The 18660-nt window shown below is 40.4% G+C and overlaps 2 protein-coding genes across 7 annotated transcripts in view; one reads left to right on the top strand and one right to left on the bottom strand.

Annotated features, from left to right (window-relative positions):
- The window catches only part of LOC144696035 (palmitoyltransferase ZDHHC18-like), a 313950-nt gene that overhangs the window by 35776 nt on the left and 259514 nt on the right, over window positions 1-18660 (top strand). For 2 of the 6 annotated variants that reach the window (XM_078567224.1, XM_078567225.1), the window contains exon 9: window positions 2314-4140. The exons of 2 other annotated variants lie outside the window; for them this stretch is intronic. In XM_078567224.1, coding sequence (XP_078423350.1) covers window positions 2314-2547 — 234 coding nt within the window. In that variant the 3' untranslated portion in view covers window positions 2548-4140. Of the gene's footprint in view, window positions 1-1236; window positions 2286-2313; window positions 4141-18660 lie in introns of those variants that run through there. 2 more of the 6 variants (XM_078567227.1, XM_078567231.1) reach the window with 2 other exon arrangements.
- LOC144695415 (uncharacterized) lies at window positions 5147-17351 on the bottom strand. Its single transcript, XM_078566309.1, has 8 exons — window positions 17053-17351; window positions 14555-14720; window positions 13993-14470; window positions 11843-12020; window positions 10850-10987; window positions 10678-10767; window positions 6811-6936; window positions 5147-5815 (listed from the first exon to the last, which is right to left on the bottom strand). The coding sequence occupies exons 4-8, from the start codon at window positions 11964-11966 to the stop codon at window positions 5514-5516; spliced, it is 780 nt and encodes a 259-aa protein (XP_078422435.1). The 5' UTR covers window positions 11967-12020; window positions 13993-14470; window positions 14555-14720; window positions 17053-17351; the 3' UTR covers window positions 5147-5513.

The following is an 18660-nucleotide window of genomic DNA, read 5'->3' as shown; positions in this document are numbered from 1 at the left end:
CGCAAACTCGTTGGGCCAAAGGGCCTTTTTCTGTGCTGTAGACCTCTATGACTCTATGAGAGGAAATTGCTATTTTTAATCAGAGATAATTACACCGGAAAAACACCTCAGATAATTCTTAGATTTTCCCCTCCTGTTTTATCTCCTCCCCTTTCCTCTTTCTCCTCTGCTCTCCATTGTCTTCGCCCCTCTCCTTTTCCCTCTCTCCCCAGTCTCTCCTCCTTTCTCAAGTGTCAACTCTTTTCCTCCGTTCCTCCTCACCTCTCTTGAAGATATTGATCTCAATTCCACTTTCCCCTTTCCTGAATATATTGATTCCCTTTTCTTTCTCTCCCCTTGCTTTGTCATCCTCTGCAGGTTTTAACTCATTGCCCTCACTCCTTACCTTCTCTCTTCCTCCCCTGAAGATGCTTTATGCCTTACGAGATAATGATTGCACTTGGCCATTTTGTATTGATATCTAATGCTGCTAATTTATCAATGAGCAGGGATCATAGCAGATTGTTACTTTTGGCACCCCTCCATGTCCTATTCAGAGTTGGTTTGTGCTGGGAGTCCATCTCTTTCACTGTCTGCACCACACCCTGGGTAATGTCAGCTCCCTGCAATGCTGTGATTTGATTCTATATCGGAACTGATGTGGCTGAACAGAGAACTGGTGAAACAGGCAAGTATGAGTAATGAGCTCTAATACAAAATCAAAATTCTGCAGATGCTGGAAATCTGAAATAAAAACAAAATGCTGGAAATACTCAGCAGGTCAAGGCAGCATCTGTGGAAAGAGAAACAGAGTTAATGTTTCCAGTCGATGCCCTTTTGTCAGAACATGATGAAAGATCATTAACCTGAAAGTTAATACTGTTTCTCTCTCCAGATGCCCAGAAACCTGCTGCCGGAGTTTGACTGCTGGTACTGATCTGGTTTAAAGGAATCATTTAGTTTCAGTCTTAATCAGCTGGGATTCTTTTCTGCATGTTATCATTCACAAAACATCACATGCTGTGATTATGGAGTTTAACCCATTACTGAAATCTGAATACTTCCGATTTCAGTAGCAATATTTAGCTATGTCTGTATTGCTCTGTGTCGCTGACAGTGAGAGTGTTGTTTGGTTGAGGTTGGTCTCTGGATGTGAATGATCGGCTTTTCTTACATCCTCTATTAATTACTTGTTTACAATAATCTGCTGATTATAACATTCTTCTTCCTTTGTCCTTTCTGTGCACATCTCCCTAGGCCATTAGCTGCTGCAGCTGGGTGGTTATTCAGTCCTAGGTCTGTGCCAGTGTTCAGTCACCCAGCTTCTGCCTTGAGCTTCTTGTGCCTCCCACTGTGACAAGCTGGCTGATACCTGAGCCCCACACGACATTAAGGTTGAAATTGGGACTGGTTGGAGTTCTTCTATCATAGGCTCCTCACTGTGACATTCTGACTTGTGACTTTTATCCTGATTGACTGTGCAAAACTTCCACTTTTGAATCAGCTGATTGCCTAAATGTTACAGAACGTAATCTCATATTTTGACTGTCACTAATCTGTCCTTTGCTCTGCTGTTGATTTAAAGCCTTGAGATGTTTCCTAGATTTGATAGGAAAGGATCAAGAGGACATTCAGCATCTTGAGCCTGTTCTCTGCTGTTCAATTAGATTGTAGTCGATTTGTAGCTTTACTCCATTTACCTGCCTTTGTTTTGTAACCCTTAACACCCTTACCTAACAAAATCTATCAAATTTAAATAACCTGCAGCCTCAAGTTTCTTGGGCGAAGCGTTGCAGATTTCCACTATCCTGTGAAGAAATGTTTCTTAACTTTACCACTGAATGACCTAGCTCTAATATTAAGGTTATGCCCCACCTTGTTCTGGACTTTCCTTGTTATCCCCAGTAGGCTGGGTTCACCTTGGTGCAGAATGCAGATGATCAATCTACTGTTCCACTGTGACGACAGTAGTTGGGGTGGGTTAGCTGAGTCACATCCAAGATTATAAACAGTGATGATGGAACTACTGCTCTGCGCTAAATTTAGACAATTCTGCTTTTTATTTCAGTAGTTTTTCTTTAGTGGGACAACTGGGTCATCATAAATATCCACTTGTGGAAATTAATGTTGTTTAATATTATACATTCAGATAAACTTTGAAGCTCAGTCCATTGTGGAATTGAATTCCATTGATAATCATATCTTGATCCTGGTACAGTTTTTGAAATATCCTTCATGTAAGAATATTTTTGAATGTTACTAAAGGCCTTTCTCTTTTTCTCTCCCTCCTTTCCAATTCCTTTAAACCCGTTGCTCCTTCCTCTGTTCCTTCAGTTTGACCAGGGCCCTTGCGTGCAAGGTGTCAGATTTTTTTTCCAGCGTACACCCGCATCCCTTTTCCAGACAAGTTTGCGTGTCCTGAATAAAACTGTGCCAGAGAAGGCAGCAGGTGCTGTAGTCTGTGCCAGTGTGCCCCCTGGCTACATCAAACCTTCACACCCACAAGGAAAAAGTATGATACAGCTGAAGTTCCAAGCTCTGAGGACAGGCTCTTCCCCTAGTGCGTGAGCCATTCCCGGATCGAATCATCAGGCAACTGCAGACCTTGGATATGGCTAAATGTGAGCTATTGCAGAGACCGCATGACCCTTGGCTCTATTCAAACAGAAAGCTATTTTATAATTGCTGCTTTGTGTTGGAGAACAGTGGAAGACATAAGCAGCACAAGCTGCTGGCTAATCTGTACTGTTTTTCATCTTGGTGACTGGAGTTTCAGTAGAAAGGATACACAGATGTTCTGAAATGCTAGATGATTGGACAGACTGAATCTTTCCTGCAGAATCACAATTGGAAAGACTGAATATACATGGAAGTGAATGGAGCAGGTAGACTTTTTGTGCTACATTGACTTGATGAAAACCTGGCTTGATAATTGTGGTGTTTTATAGATCTCTCATTGGATCAAATGGTAGTGAAAATATTGGTTGGGTGAAAAAACTTGTTTACTGCCTCATAACTGTTTGGGAACCAATTAATCCATTATTCATACTGATTGGATGTATAAAGCTGCCATTGAGCACATCTCTCTTGAAGCAGAGACAGTCATCACTCTCACCACCGAGTTGAAATGCTTTGTTCTGCATCGTTTTAATAAAATTTAGTCATTACTATCCACAGTATGGAGATTTAGCCCTAAATGCTGCTGCAATAAAAGCACAATATCACAGCCAGGTAAATGGTGCCAAATACCAGGTGGGATACCCAGTGTACCACCAGACACCCAGCTCTTAGTTGTAACTGTGCACACTGTTGCTTCAACCTGTCTCCATGGCAAATTAAAGAGGGGTCCAGGAAATACTGTCTTTATTCCACAATATTTGTATTGCGTGTAACTAACTGGCTGTGTGCCTGATCAGGGAGTTGTACATATTTAATAATTCTGGTCTCTTATGCACCAAAGTATAAGAAGTTGATGAATGTGTTCTTAATCGCTTGGTGGATTAGGATTTGTAGTACTTATTATCTAAATTGCTTTGCTCAATAAATCCCACCATTGCTGCATTCATATATAATAGGTGTTTGTTCTCAATCAGTGAGACTCTGGGGAGATCGGTGTCTGTAATTGCACAACACAGCTCATTGCTTTGCAAATGTGCCTAAAGATGAGGTTGTGGTGTTTAATTAGCACCACACTCTGAATAGACAAATCTTACTCAACATCCGCATCATGAAAAACACCCTTTGGCCCTAGTGGTGATTCCATCAAACTCCTCCAACACCTTCCAAACATATTGCTTAATGCTTTGAGCTTTTCCACCCATTAATAAACAAGGAAAGCAGTTGAAACTGGCTAGTTGAATGCTCAGCTGATTGTAGAAGCTGCATTCTAGAGCAAATTTCCGAGAGAATGGAATTGTGGTCATATGATTTCAAGTGGCTTTACCTATAATCTAAATTAAGCAATACTGACACCTCTGATTCATATTGTACATTGCTTCAGGTGATAAGTGCCTTCTACAACCACTTTGTATTTATTCCAAAACAGATCTGATTACTATAGATTGTTCATTATTATCCTGTATCCAATTAAATAAATATAGGTACACTTCATGCTACATGTGTCTCAATCATCTCTTTCTATTCACCTTTGGAGTATCAATCCTATCCAAAATACTAAAAAACATAAAACTTTATATATTTCTTAATTGTTCTAAAAGTGAATCATGGTAGCTCATCTTGCCCCTGACAATCCCAAAGTTTTGCCTTTTCTATACTGACTCCTGAAAGGTGCATCCCCAAGGAGGTAACAGTCACCCCCGTATGCCATCCTTTGCTTAGTGGATTTAATATGGTTTTACTCTATGCTACTGAACTGTTTGAAATAACAGGAGACACATTAACCAGCAGTAACAGTTAAAAAGAACTTGCAAGATGATCCCATGGAACTTAAAAATGTGATCTGAGTCTTTAATGGATCAATAAACCTCAATAGAAACATCTTTGGATGGAATATCAGAGACTCTAGAGTTTGGTCTCAGCTGTGGCTCACTGGATAGCATTCTTACCTGAGTTAGAAGATTGATGTTCAAGTCCCATACAAAATCTAGACTGAAACATTAATGCAGTGTTGAGCAGTTGATTTTCTGGTGAAAAGTTAAATCTCTCAGGTGAATATAAAATATCTCATGGCTCTATTTGAATTAAGAGCAGGGAAGTTTTCCCCAATGTCTTGGCCATTATTTATCCCTCAACCAAAATCACAAAAAGATTATTTGGTCATTATCACTTTGCTGTTTTGCGGGATCTTGCTGTGCAAAAACTGGATGTCACATTTCCTACATTAAAACAGTGGCACATTTACATTTTACATCCTACAAGTACACCCCGGAGGAAGGTGTTTTTTATATACATATATATATATAAATAATATATATATATATATACACACACAAGCCTTTCAATATATAAACCACCAGCCTTTTCACGACAAATTCAGTTTAATTTCATTAAACCTTCTCCCTTCTTGTGCTGGTGATCTTAAATTTAATGGAATCCAATACTTACTCACCAATTGCTGAGTCACTAATCTATGGAAATAGTTTTAGTTTACCTCACCAAATCCCCTCATAAGGAAGACAAATGCTGAATCAGGCCACAATTGTGGTACGGAGTATAGCTTTTGGCTTTACAGGAAGTGTTTTAGAGGTATGGGAAGGGAAGAGTGAAGGAGGAAATTCACAGAAATGTTCTCCACCCAAGGATTATTAGCATAGGGAATGCTTTATCACAAGGGTCTGTTGAGGACAGCAGAACATCACTTAAAAAGGAAGAATATAAAAGGATTAGAGTTCCAGTTAAAGGGCTAGCATACATATGATGAGCTAAATGGCCTTTTCTACTGTAATAATGAACATTTGCAAAAATAAATCACTTTTAGATTTTACAACACAACTAATTTTTCACTGTAAGCACTTGCAATATACTTTGCACCTGGTAAAGGTGTGCTGATAGGGCAGGTATCTATATTCTGTACTCTACTCCACTGACAACTCCTTACTCTCTATGTCTTTAACAAGCAATGGATGGTATTTGTGAAGTAGATCATGAAAATAATTCATTGCAACGCTTCCCTTTTTTATGACACAGTTCAGTGTTTCTCTAATTTGGTCTGAAAGATGTTTGGCCGTGAGCAATTTCTCGTATTCAATTTCATTGAGAATATCCTTGTTTTTCAATTCCTCAATGATGCTGTGGATTTCAGTGAGCCTAGTTATGATCTCTGTCTTATTTTTCTGCAGGAAGTGTTTTGATGTCTCTACAATCTGTTGCGTTCTGCCTGGAAGAAAAGAAATACAGGCTGTAAATGCAGTGAGACTCTCAACCAATTCAATTTCAATGTAAGACTTGCACAGCGCTCCAAAGTTTACATGTATAGATGAAAAGATTCTAAATATTAGCATTTGAGAGAAATGGCTGCAGAACGTCTCCAAGATCAGTGAGGGCTGTGTCGGCAGAAGGAATTTTGCTTCTTGCCTAGTTCAAATAATTGCAACTGAAACAGGCCAAGCAGCTCCATTACCTCGGGCAGTGCTGAGCACCAGGAATAAACTCTCGTTCCCAATACCCGAGACATTAATGACAGGAAGGGTGTTGTTTGATGTGTTCCAGTTTTGAACTTCTTATGTAACACCTGCCCATATTTGGGTGCATGCTGGACTGGGCTGCAAAATAACCTCCCTGGGTCACACCCAAACCTCTCTGCTACTGCCCAAAACGAGCATGGAAGTGCAGAAAATCCACCACATTCTGACTGCAGCACAGGAGTTGCATGTTGTGGGTTAGTGGGTTTACAAAGAGTATTATTATAAGTTGCTGCAATCTAGAATTCAGGACCCAAAGACTGCTGGAAGCAAATTCAATAATAATTTCAAAAGGAAACTGGATAAATATTGTTAAAAGGAAATAAATTACAGAATTATGGGGAAAGAGGCAGGGACGGTCTGAATGGATAGTTTTTTCAATGAGTCTGCATAGGCACAATGGGCTGTGACCTCCATTTGTGCTCCAGGATTCTATGATGATAGGGAGATGTATACAAGCACCTGGTAAAAAATGATTACACAAAAAGTTGCTTTCTGTGCACTTGAATTTCCTGTACATAATTCCTCCCTTTCGTTGCCTATGTGAGCCAGCACCAAAATACATGGCTTGATACACAATTCTGCATTGGATGAATACGTTGGCAGCTGATTGTCACTGATGCTCTGCTGTGATGTAAACTGCCTTTCACCAACTAACAGGCCCCTTTCCTGATCCACCTCCTATCTGTACCTTGTGATCTTGGGATCCTAGATGACATGAAGCTCCCTGACTGACTGGATGCCTTGTTCTTGAGATCGGTAAGCACTGGATCTTCCTCCTTACTGGTCCCCCTCAAGCTGGGGCAAGGAGACTGTTCTACAAAGTAAATTAATTCAGAGAAGCAGTTCAGGCCAATCTGTCCCATGAGTTATAATCTCTACACACTTAAGCTACTCTACGTATTTGATGAACAGGATGCTAAATATTACAGAATATAACAAGAGAGGAAAGTCAACATAGGACTGAACCTAGGGATAATTGAACATTTTTGTATCTTTGAGATGCTGCTAGAACTTTATTGCATAGAAGTACATGGAAGCAGGCCATTTGGCCAAACCAGTCTGTTGACATTTACCATCCACACAAGCAAATAATTCCAATCACATTTATCTGCCCTGCTCTCATATCCCTTCAATTATCTTCATCTAAGTATCCAAATTCTCAACCACTAATCCAGGAGTGAATCCCACAGTCCTACAACTTTGTGTATCAAGAAGCTTCTCCTGCCCTCTGTTCTAAACCTGTTGCAAATAATCATGTATCAAGAAAGAAAGACGATTAAGAGAAGGATGCACCATCCTTGTCTAACTAAGAAAGTTAAGGATATTGAATTTAAAAGAAAAAAAGTGTACAAAACTGAAGATTGGATAGATTTTAGAAACCAGCAAAGAATGACTTAAGAAAATGAGGAGGGAGAAATTAAGAGTATGAGAAAAAACGAGCTAGGAATAATAAAAAGATAGTTTCTATAAGTATTTAAAAAGGAAAGAAGTAGCTAAAGTGAGCATTGGTCCCTTAGGGGGTGGGACTGGGGAATTAATGAGAGAAGAAAATGGTGAAAGTGTTAAATAGGTATTCTGTGTCTGTCTTCACTGTAGAAGACAATCAGCCCAAGAATATTTGAAAATAAAGTAGTAAAAGGGAGGGAGGAACTTGATCACAATTGCTTAGGGAAAAGATACTAGTAAGATTATTAGAACTAAAGGCTGACAAGTCCTCTGGACATGATGGCTTGCATCCTAGGGTCTTAAAAGAAGTGGCAACAGAGACAGTAAATGCATTGGTTGTGATCTTCAAAAATTCCCTAGATTCTGGAAAAGTCCCAGCAGATTGGAAAATCACAAATTGAGGTAACACCTCAATTCAAGAAAAAAAAGGAGGTAGAAAGCAAGAAACTGTAGATTTGGATTATTTGGATTTCAAAAGACATTTGATAAGGTGCCACAAGTTACTGCATAAAATAAGAGCTCATGGTGTAGGCGGTAATATTAGCATCAACAGAGGATTGGTTATCAAACAGGATGCAGAGTAGAGATAAATGGGTCATTTTCGAGTTGGCAAACTATAACTAGTGGAGTATCACAGCTGTCAGTGCTGGGACCGCAACTATTTATGATCTATATTAATGACTCGGATGAAGGGCTGAATGTATGGCTGCTAAATTTACCAATGACACAAAGGGTAGGAAAATAAGTTAAGAGGACATAAAGAGTCTACAAATTGATTTAAATAGGTTAAGTAAGTGGGCAAAAATTTGGTAGATGGAGTATAATATGGAAGAATGTGAACTTGTCCACTTTTAGCAGGGAAAAATAGAAAAGAAATATTATTTCAATGGAGAGATACTGCAGAACTCTACAGTATAGAGTGATCTGGGTGCCCTGGCAGATGAATCACAAAGTTAGTATGCAGGTACAGCAAGTGATTAGGAAGGCAAATTGAATATTGGTGTTTATTGCAATGGGAATCAAGTAAAACAGTAGGGAAGTATTGCCATGGCCTGAATGAGACTGCATCTGGAGTACTGTGTACAGTTTTGGTCTCCTTCCTTAAGAAAGGATATAACTGCATTAGAAACTGTTCAGAGAAGGTTCACTCGACTGATCCCTGGATGGAAGAATGAAGTTGATCTGGTTGAAAAGCATAAGATCCTGAGGGGACTTTGACAGGGTTAATTCTGAGAGGATATTTCCCCTTGTGGGAGAGTCTAGAACTAGGGGACGGAGTTTAAAAATTAGGGGTCTCCCATTTAAGACGAGGAGAATTTTTTTCCCCCCTCAGAGGGTTGTTAACCTGTGCAATTCTCTTTCCCTGACAGCAGTAGAGGCTGGGTCATTGAATATATTCAAGGGCGAGTTAGATTTTTGATCAACAAGTGGGGGGACAGACAGGAAAGTAGAGTTGAGGCCACAATCAGATCATGCATTATCTTATTGAATGGTGGAGCAGGCTCGAGGAGATGAATGATCTACTCCTGCTCCTAATGTTTATGTTCTTGCGATCTAGCGCCTCTCACACTAAACCCCCTCAGTTACCAGAAACAGTCATCTTCTATATTCTGTCCCACTGTTTCATAATTTTGAACAATTTTATTATATTGCTCTGTAATCTGTTACAACAAAAACACTCAATTTTGTAAGTCTTTCTTTGTTTTTATATTTCCTCACACCAGCTAGAATCCCACTGAACCAGTGGTGTACCCTGTCTAAAGCCTGAATATCCTTCCTATAGTGTACAGCCCAAACTGCAGACAGTCCTCCAAAAGATTTACTGAGGTTTTACAGGCTTATCACTATTTCTTACCTTTTACATACTATACTGTGATGAAATCCAAATATTTGATTAATTTTTTTTTGATATAGTCTTCTTACCCTGAGGTGTTGCCCTTTAATATCCTGTCAACCTGTGCCCTAAATCCCTCTGCCTGTCCACAGCCTGGAGCCTAATTTTCTATTGGCTAAAAACTAGGAAAAAAAAGTGGTAAATGGTAGTTATTTAGATTGGAGGAAGGTAGAAAGCAGTATTCCACAAAGATCAGTACTGAGGCCACTGCTATTCATAGTTTATGTTAAATGATCCGAACTTACGAATAAGCAACTCCATGTTAAAATTTATAGATGATGCCAAACCTTTTTTGGGAAGGGGGGGGTGGAGAGAGAGAAGAGAGAGTGGAGGTACATCTAACATTGAAGAAGGTGGCAACATAATGGAGAAAGATATTAGAAAATGTGCAGACTAGGCAGTTAAGCGGCAAATGAACTCTAACATAGATAATGTGATGTCATACACTTTGATAGGAAAAATAGAAACACTGCCATCACCACAGAAAATAAGAAACGAAATAGGGGGTAGAGCAAAGGGATCTAGGGATATATGTGCACAATCATTAAAAGGAGCATCACAGGTCAGCAAAGCAATTAAAAACCAAAAAAAACCCAAGATTTATTTAATGGGGTAGAATTAAAAAGTAGTGAAATCATGTTAACTTGTATAGGACCATAGTCAGGCTGTATTTAGAGAATTTTGCACTGTTTTGATTTCCATGCTATTAAAAGGATGTAGAAGCACTAGAGAAAGTGAAAAAGAGAAGACAGAGGAGATCCGATAGAGACACTTAAAATTATGAATGAATTGGACAGGGTAGATGTGGAGAAAATGTTTCTACTTGTGGGAGAATCCAAATCTAGAGGCCTTAAATATAATATAGTTAATAAATCCAATAGGGAAATAAGAAGACATTTCTTTACTCAGTTTAGAATTTGGAACTCATTACCACAGGAGGTGCTTGAGGTGAATAGCTCAAATGCTTTCAAAAGGTAACTAGATGACTATGAGGGAAAGGATGAATTGAGGTTGTTTGAAATGGAAGGATACCTATGTGGAGTTTAAATACCAGCACAGGCTAGTTGGGCCAAATGACCTGTGTCTGTGTTGTATATTCAATATCATTCTACTTTAAAAAAAACCCAGCAAAATGCATTACTTTGTAGGTCAGAGACCTCTTAAGTGCAGAGATGGGATGTTGCAACAGAATGGCCTTGTGACAGCAGTTTTTACCTTCAGCTTCCAGGACAATGTCCCCCATCCTGCAGTGTTTGAGGAGGTATTCTATACTGTTCTGTCCATTAATCAGCAATGGAACATCTCCTGCAAAACAACGAAATGCCTCTCATCAGCCAGTGGCTACTCCAAGCTGCCAGTCTCTGACATATTCCATTGTTAACGTCACCTTTTATTTTATAATATACGTTGAATGTCTCTCCTGGGAAAGTCAGTTCCATTTCGGTTGTGAAATGCTGGTAGGTGATGTGACTGTGAATTCTAAGGATGCAGTGCAGCTTTCCATTCACCCTAACCAAGATGTATTCTGTGAAAAACAGAGTTCAAGATGTTGGGATTGTGTCTCAATTTTTGGGTAACAAAAAGTTAAAGACCTGTATTTTAATGAATTCCCTTTAAATTGTCATGTTACTTATCCTACTTTATCCTGCAATACTACAGAGGAATAAATGTACAGAATTGGATGAGACTTGTCATCCATCCCATAGTTCCACAAATACCGTAAACTTGAATCCTCTCCGTTGTTTTCTCTGAACTATCTATCCACCTCCCCCAGGCAGTATGGACCACTCATTCTACCAGCCTCTGTCTGAAGTAATGAAATCTAAGTTGTTCACTTTCCATTTACGTGCAGCCAACAACCAAAAGCAGCAATCTCCAACACATTTGTCCAGTGGTTTCACTCATAGACCAGAAGGCAATAAGGAAAACTTGGATTCACAGGCGGGTGATCATCATCAAAATAAGGTGGCAATGGAACTGAAATGGTGCGGCTCCTGCTATATCTCTGCTGTACTGATTTTTGGGCGGATTTGAGCAGGAGCACCTTGTACAAGCAGACTGGAATTTCGTACTTAAGGGGTCAATGACACCTTATTCTCTATATGGCTGACTACTGCCAGTTCCTATTCCTACCCACCAGTCACCATGGGTGGTAAATGTCAGCAGGTACCTGTTCCTAATGATATTTAAAGGGATCCTCAGTTGCTGCCAGGTAAAGCTGGATAGAAGAATTGGAGACATTTTCTGGCAACCGCTTGTGGGTTTTCCATAGTAACTGATTACAGCTCCTGTAGTTACTGCTGTAGGTTCCGCACTCCTGTTTTCAGGGCATTGATCATAGCATAACTTCCCTGCAGTGAAGAAAAACAGACAGGGATACCTTCATTTTCATGTTGCAATTGTTCCTCAGTGATGAGCTCATTTAACACCAAACAGCTTTTATCCTCCTGTAGCAGTTGAAGCATCAAGGGCCAATCATCGAAACACCCATCCAGCTGCAGCATGTATTTTGTCTTCGGCACATTAGGACATAGTGAGTGTTTGAACACTATGGCATCCTGTGAACATAATTTATGAAGGAGTAAGTTGGAAAGCAATATGGCTGTAAGGAGCGCAGTGAGAAGGAATTACTCTGCCCTGGTTTTACAGGAGGCGGAGATCCAGTTGACATTGCGCATGCAAGTCCCAAAGCTGATGCACACCTGGAAAATCTGAGTCGTGGGGCACAGTAGATCTAAATGGCTAAGACGCAATAACTTTAATCAGACTCCACCGAAACCCGGCCAATTCACAAGTAGCTGGTGGTCAGGAGCAGAAGATCGCCTGCAGAAGGCAGTAGTTGGAGGTTTACATGATTGGTCCCTGGCATTCAGGCAACTGTCAGATAGGAGGAAAAAGCTATCTTGGGACAGTAAAAAGGGGGCATACCAGGGGGCAATCCTCCTCCTAGCCAAGGACACCCCATTGCTCAGACCTTGCTCTAACATAGTAACACAGGTATCATCAGGCCTTAATTTGCATATTTAAAGAGGATTTAAGGAAGTGTTACAGGGTGCCCCACCCTGATTACCAAGCAGAATTTTTAAAAATATATATTTATATATCCGTTCTTGAGATGTGGGTGTCACTGGCTAGGCCAGCATTTATTGCCCATCCCTAATTGCCCTTGCTTAGAGGGCATTTAAGAGTCAACCACATTGCTGTGAGTCTGTGAGGGACAGACCAGGTAAGGACAGCAGATTTCCTTCTCTAAACCAGATGGGTTTTTACAACAATTGGCAATAGTTTCATAATCATCGTTAGACTTTCAATTCAAATTCCACCATTTGCCATGGTGGGATTCGAACCCAGGTTCCCAGAACTATTACCCTGAGATTACCAATCCAGTGACAATACCACTACACCACCGCCTCCCCTTAAATATTGGAATAACCCCACGCTGCTCTATTATTCCTGCCTGCAGATGTCCTCCTCATGTGCTCAAACAAACAGGTTAACCTTCAGACACATCAGGAAAGCAACGCAGTGTAAGTGATTAAATCCTTACTCTTATTTTAATTGCCCCACTCAGTTTCCGCCAGGCTGTGGAGAGTTAAACTCAGAGCCTGTGAGTCAACACTGCACAAATTCACACTTCTTCCTAATTTCCCTGATGCCAAATCATATGGAGCAAAAAACCTTGAATCAATAAGTGATCAGATTTAGCACATCCATCTCACTGTGCCCCCAAACTGCAGTTTCCACCGTTTGAAATATTAGGTTAAGGCACACATGTGCCTGAGGAGAGAACTTTTATCAGAGATCCCAAGCCCATCTTTAGAGCGGAACTGTTTCTTCTGTAACAACCAATATCCTGATCTTTGCAATGGCATCAATCCCAATCCCTACACTCAGCAGATCTTAGGTGTACCAGATTCCCATGTATATCTACAGATCTCGCTCATCTCCTTTGAGGCTGAAGAATCAAGACTTTATTTTAAGCTTCCCTGATCATAAATAATTTCTATGGATAACTGTAGAAACAAAATTGGTTGTAAAAAATGAGCACAACTTGAAGTGGATACATCACAAAGTCCTGCTGATAGGTCAGAGAGGAGAAATGTCTCTAAGCTGTTCGAAGGAATCCTGTAACGTGTCCATTTCAGTCAAACCTGTCCTAATACTCAGCAGGTGCTTCTGGAGTTTGGTTCAGGTGATCTACCGACAGCAGCAAGCCAAGAGATTCCAGTTCAACCTGTTACAACTGCATAATTTTCAATTCTGGTTCAGGGATTGATTCATTCTGCAGACAGAGGTGCTCATACTGCTGGTCCTTGGACCCATATTGGAAAATGGCTGATGATAGGTTGATGTAGGAGGGACACAGGATGCATTCAGAAGCCATACACCATCCTGGAAGTCACCCATTTTAGTGGAAACCAAACTGCACAGAGTAAACTAGGTAAATTCTCCCAGTAACCGAACTGTCGAAATAACACTGTGCAAGAGAGATTTCCAATTTCAAAACCTCAATTAAAACATCAGACCTACCTCGGGGGTGATGGTGATAACTTTGGCTATGTTCTTATTTCCGAACTGCAATCTATATGAGGCATTTTTGTGTACTAACACTTTTGTTTTAAAGACTTGTTTATAGCTGCTATGCTCTTTGTTCAATACCTACAGAAGAAATCAGAAAAGATTATAGTTTGGAGTTGTAGAATGTAACAGTTTTGAACACGTGCTCAGAATTTTTAACGTATTGAAATTGAGCTGAGGGGATATACCTGAACCAAAATATCACAGCTGGGAATCAGATATGCAAACATCTTGATTTTGTCCTTTATATATAATCGTCCTACTGGTTTGTACAATAAACAATAGGCCTCACAGTCAGTGAAATAGTTCCAGAGTTTTTCCACCACAGCGATGGGAGAGTGGGAGTGAAGCAGAATCCAGACATGTGATCTGGTGTCAGCTTGAGGAACAAACAACTCGAGGTTTTCATCTCTGATTTGCGCAACTCGAACTGTAGGGAAAATAACTACTTTGTAAATCAAATTCAAAGAGAAACAGCAAAATGGCACTTAGTAACCTTTAAAAGGAATATTACTTCCTGTGGTTTGTAGCAGGTTCTGATATCGCGCAGGCCAGGCCCTAATCAGTGCCCCGCATTCCTGCATAACCTCCCACAGTAGATGCAAGTGTCGCTTTCCCTTCGACATAGTGAGGTCAACAATTGCACCAAGCTCCTCCAGCACCAGGTACTTGTGAAGAAGCTGAAATATAAAGAGTGCCAATAATTAAATATCTTCAATATTAGTCCATGATATGAGAAATAAGTACAGTTACTGTGTACTGAGAAAACATGTTGACAAATTTAACTGCTTCATTTTTAATGCAATAGCTTATTTTCTATGGCATTTCCATTCAGCCATGATCTTATTGAATAGTGGATGGGCCGAATGGCCCACTCCTGCTCCTATTTCTTATGATCTAAACAGGACAGAAGATTCTGAAACAAACAGATGCTAATTACTGAAATAGCAGTTTTCCATGCACTGTACACAAACACACTTCTCACTTTATGTCATCTGATGTGAGAAAATAACCCAGAAGATTGTGAATTTACACAGTGCAAGGTGAACAGAGAGCAAATTACTCAAGCCCATTGTAGGGTGGAAAACATGTAAACATGGTTGGGATCAGTCACACCACTGGGGTAGGAATGCATTTTTGCTGCAGACAGACATTTGTTCTTTTGGTTTTGATTTTTCTTTTCCAAAAATGTACATTATGTAAAGTCAACTTTGAACTGAACTTATGTTTACAATATTCATTTATGTCAAACATACAGCCTGAAGGGTTTTACATGGTTTCTAACATCTAAGTGTATTATGGATGTTGGGAGGGTTCACAGACAGTGGCTTTTCCCTAATGCATCTTTGTGGCAGCTGCCCTAAGCTTTAGTGCGTCCCTCAGCATGTAGTCCTGGATCTTGGAATCCGCAACACTTTGGCAACAACGGTTCTTTGTACTGGAAGTACAGCTGGTTTTGGGCAGACCAGAGTGTCTTTCACTGAGTTCATGGGCCCCCAGTAGCAGTTGATGTTTATCTCCGTGTTCATCCCTGGGCACAACCTGTAGAGCACTGCATTCTGCATTACAGAGCTGCTCGGGTTGATTTTTGTTTTGAAAAATATACTTTATTCATAAAATATCTGAAAGAACATTACAAAACATTTCAAAATGGCCATCACAAAAAGTGCAATCATATTCAAGTTTTCCCACATAGATCATGAAGTGCTTCAACACAATCAATGAATATTAAGACAGACGGTCAGACAGTGCAATGGTATTCAAGTTATCTACATAGATCATGTTGCACTCTGAGGTGCTTCAATACAATTATGATACATGTAGTATTCACTGCATACGTTCAATGTGAGTCATACAGCCCAAGGGGTCCATACAACTCCCAGCCCCTCAGTGCACCATGGCAGAAAGTTACTAGACAGCGACCTCTCCTCATTGCACCTTTGCGGCAGCTGCCCCAAACTTTAGTGCATCCCTTGGAATGTGCCAGTCTGCAACACTCAGTCAGGGACAACTCTGCGCTGGAAGACCAACAAGCTTCGGGCAGACCAAAGAGCGTCTTTCAACGAGTTGATGATCCTCTAGCTACAGTTGATGTTTGTCTCGGTGTGTGTCCCTGGGAACAGCCCGTAGAGCACCAAGTCCTGCGTCACAGCACTGCTTGGGATGAACCTTGACAAAAACCACTGCATCTCTCTTCAGACCTTCTTTGCAAAGGCACGTTCCACAAGGAGGTGAATGGTCTCTTCTCCACCACAGCCACCTCGAGGGCAACATGTAGAGGGGGTGAGACTCCTGGCGTGTAGGAAAGATCTGATGGGGAGGGCCTTTCTCACCACCAGCCAAGCTACATCTTGGTGCTTGTTGAAAAGTTCTGGCGATGAGGCATTCTGCCAAATGACTTTGACAGTCTGCTCGGGGAACCATCCGACAGGATCCGCCATCTCCTTTTCCCGCAGGGCCTCTAGGACGTTATGTCCCGATCACTGCCTGATGGACTTGTGGTCAAAGGCGTTTACCCGTCTGCTGGGGATTTCATTTCCCAGTTCCTAGTGTGATATATGGTCAGATTACTGACCTCATTCTAACACAACAGTGTTAATGCTGCACACACCATTTGTTGAAAGAAATTTTCCTTTCCTGCCCCGGATCCTATTCCTGACGCTTTTTCTCTAGTTTAGGAAGCTTCTTTGCACAGGCCTGTGGTTAAGATTCTGTGCTGGACCCAGTGACCCCCATCTGGATTTGATTTGCATATCTAAACACAGACCAGGCTGGCCTTAGTTGGGTGCCCTTGGCATTTAACTTAAAATTGTAATTGGTAGGACTGGTACAGGAAGCCAGCGAATGTGATTCTCACTCTATTTTAACTGCCCACCCATTCTGTTTCTGTTATAATTCCCTCCCTCCACATCATATTATAAAGTAATCAATTAAAACAAAAAGGCTGAGTTGTAACAATGGCAGGGTTTTCAGTTATGCTCACTCTAAGATCTGATTGAAAAACTAGATTACCTTCTGTTCCTCTTCACTAAACAACTGCTGTAACTTTCTGAATAAAACAGTTTTCAAGTGTGTTTTCTGACCTGGATATTTCTCTACCAAGAAAAGTGCAAGGTTGTGTTTTAGCTCAGTAGGATTGACACCCATTCCTGTAAAGGAGGAGATGACGTTAAACTCACAGGATACTTTTGTCGGTTTGAGACATTTTAAAAGCAAATTTAAGTCTGCCCTTATTTAGGCAGTTATTATGGTCTGTCCAGTCATTAGTAAATCTCAAGTCCATTTAATGTTAAAGTTGCAATGTAAACATAAAGTTATGTACGCAATCTGACTCCCGATTGGGAAATGGAATGTGAAACTCCAGAACCAGGGAGTTTCAAACGTGACTTGCAGATCCCTAACTTCAGGGTAAAGGTAACCTGGGTTCAAAGCTCGATATTTCCTCTTGTGCACAGCCTTGTAAATAACATCAAAATATACTGGGGCAAAAACCAGCTCATGACTGAGAACCTCTGAACAAAAACCACGTAAACCAGCTCCTCACACCTACTGTCAATTGAGTGATCAGCATTCAGTTTGCTGTGTACTTTGTAAATGTTCACTATGCACGGTTTAAAGATCTGTCTGGTGGTATGGAAGAATTGTGACAAAGATTGTGAAAGGCCGAAGGATGAAATAGTGCCAGAAAAATCGGCAGAGAATGGCAAATGCAGATTAGTGCAGAAAAATGTGAAGTACATGTCAAGTACAATAGGAAAATGAAATGCATCTTAAATGCTAAGATTCTAGATGCAATAGAGAATCAAAAAGACCTTGGTGTGGAAATACATGGCTTACTGAAGGTGGTAACGCATGTAGATAATGCCATAAAAACTGTATTTGGAGGCATAAAATACAAAATCAAAGAGGTCATGATAAATTTGTACAAGATGAGAGTTGGATCCCAGTTGGTGTACTTTGTGGAGCTCTGGGCACCTCATTATAGAAAGGGTATAAAAGCAATCTAAAATGGTGCTACCTGGATTAACTGGGATATTACCAGGTAACCCTGTTTTTCATCTGTCTGTGACCAGAATAAGTAGTTTACACACTAGCTTATGGATACCAGTCTCTCGTAATCAAAACTAAAAAAGCAGCTAAACCAGAGCAGTTTTAATCTAAAATTATTGTCGAATGGATTCAATTTAACCTTTCAAATGTTGTGAATATGAGAGAATCTCACACTGGCACTATTTAAACTCAGGACGTATCATTCTATGTTCATCTCATAATAACTCCACCAATACTGAATGTATTTTCCATGAAAATCAATACTTGACTAAACGGAAACACAACTCTCGAGAAATAGCATTTAATATCATACTTAATGATCCAACAGACTAACCTGAGCATGATGGATATTTAGGCAGGATCAGGAGCAGCTGTGTGTTAGTGCTGGGTGTGTGCACATTGAAGGGAGGCCCAGCCAGAGACACCTGGCCCAGAAAAGCCTCAAACTCCTTCACATTTATTTCTTTTACAGTTGGAGCTTCATTACATTGATTGTAAATTAGTCTAAGACCGCCACACACCATGCTGACTACATGTTGGTACCTATAAGAGGAATGAGTGCACAGGTAA

The sequence above is a fragment of the Cetorhinus maximus genome, chromosome 21, assembly GCF_964194155.1.
Source record: "Cetorhinus maximus chromosome 21, sCetMax3.hap1.1, whole genome shotgun sequence".
NCBI lineage: Eukaryota > Metazoa > Chordata > Chondrichthyes > Lamniformes > Cetorhinidae > Cetorhinus > Cetorhinus maximus.
The sequence above is the reverse complement of the archived record's forward strand: the minus strand, read 5'-3'. Positions and strand labels throughout refer to the sequence as shown.

Excerpts from the sequence above, each read along its gene's own strand:
- LOC144695415 (XM_078566309.1), bottom strand. The coding sequence starts at position 11,966 with ATGCTGCAGCTGGATGGGTGTTTCGATGATTGGCCCTTGATGCTTCAA. Across the intron at positions 10,768-10,849 it reads CGTATATTATAAAATAAAAG|GAGATGTTCCATTGCTGATT; the intron begins GTGACGTTAACA and ends GTTGTTTTGCAG. Across the intron at positions 6,937-10,677 it reads CATTGTCCTGGAAGCTGAAG|AACAGTCTCCTTGCCCCAGC; the intron begins GTAAAAACTGCT and ends TTTACTTTGTAG.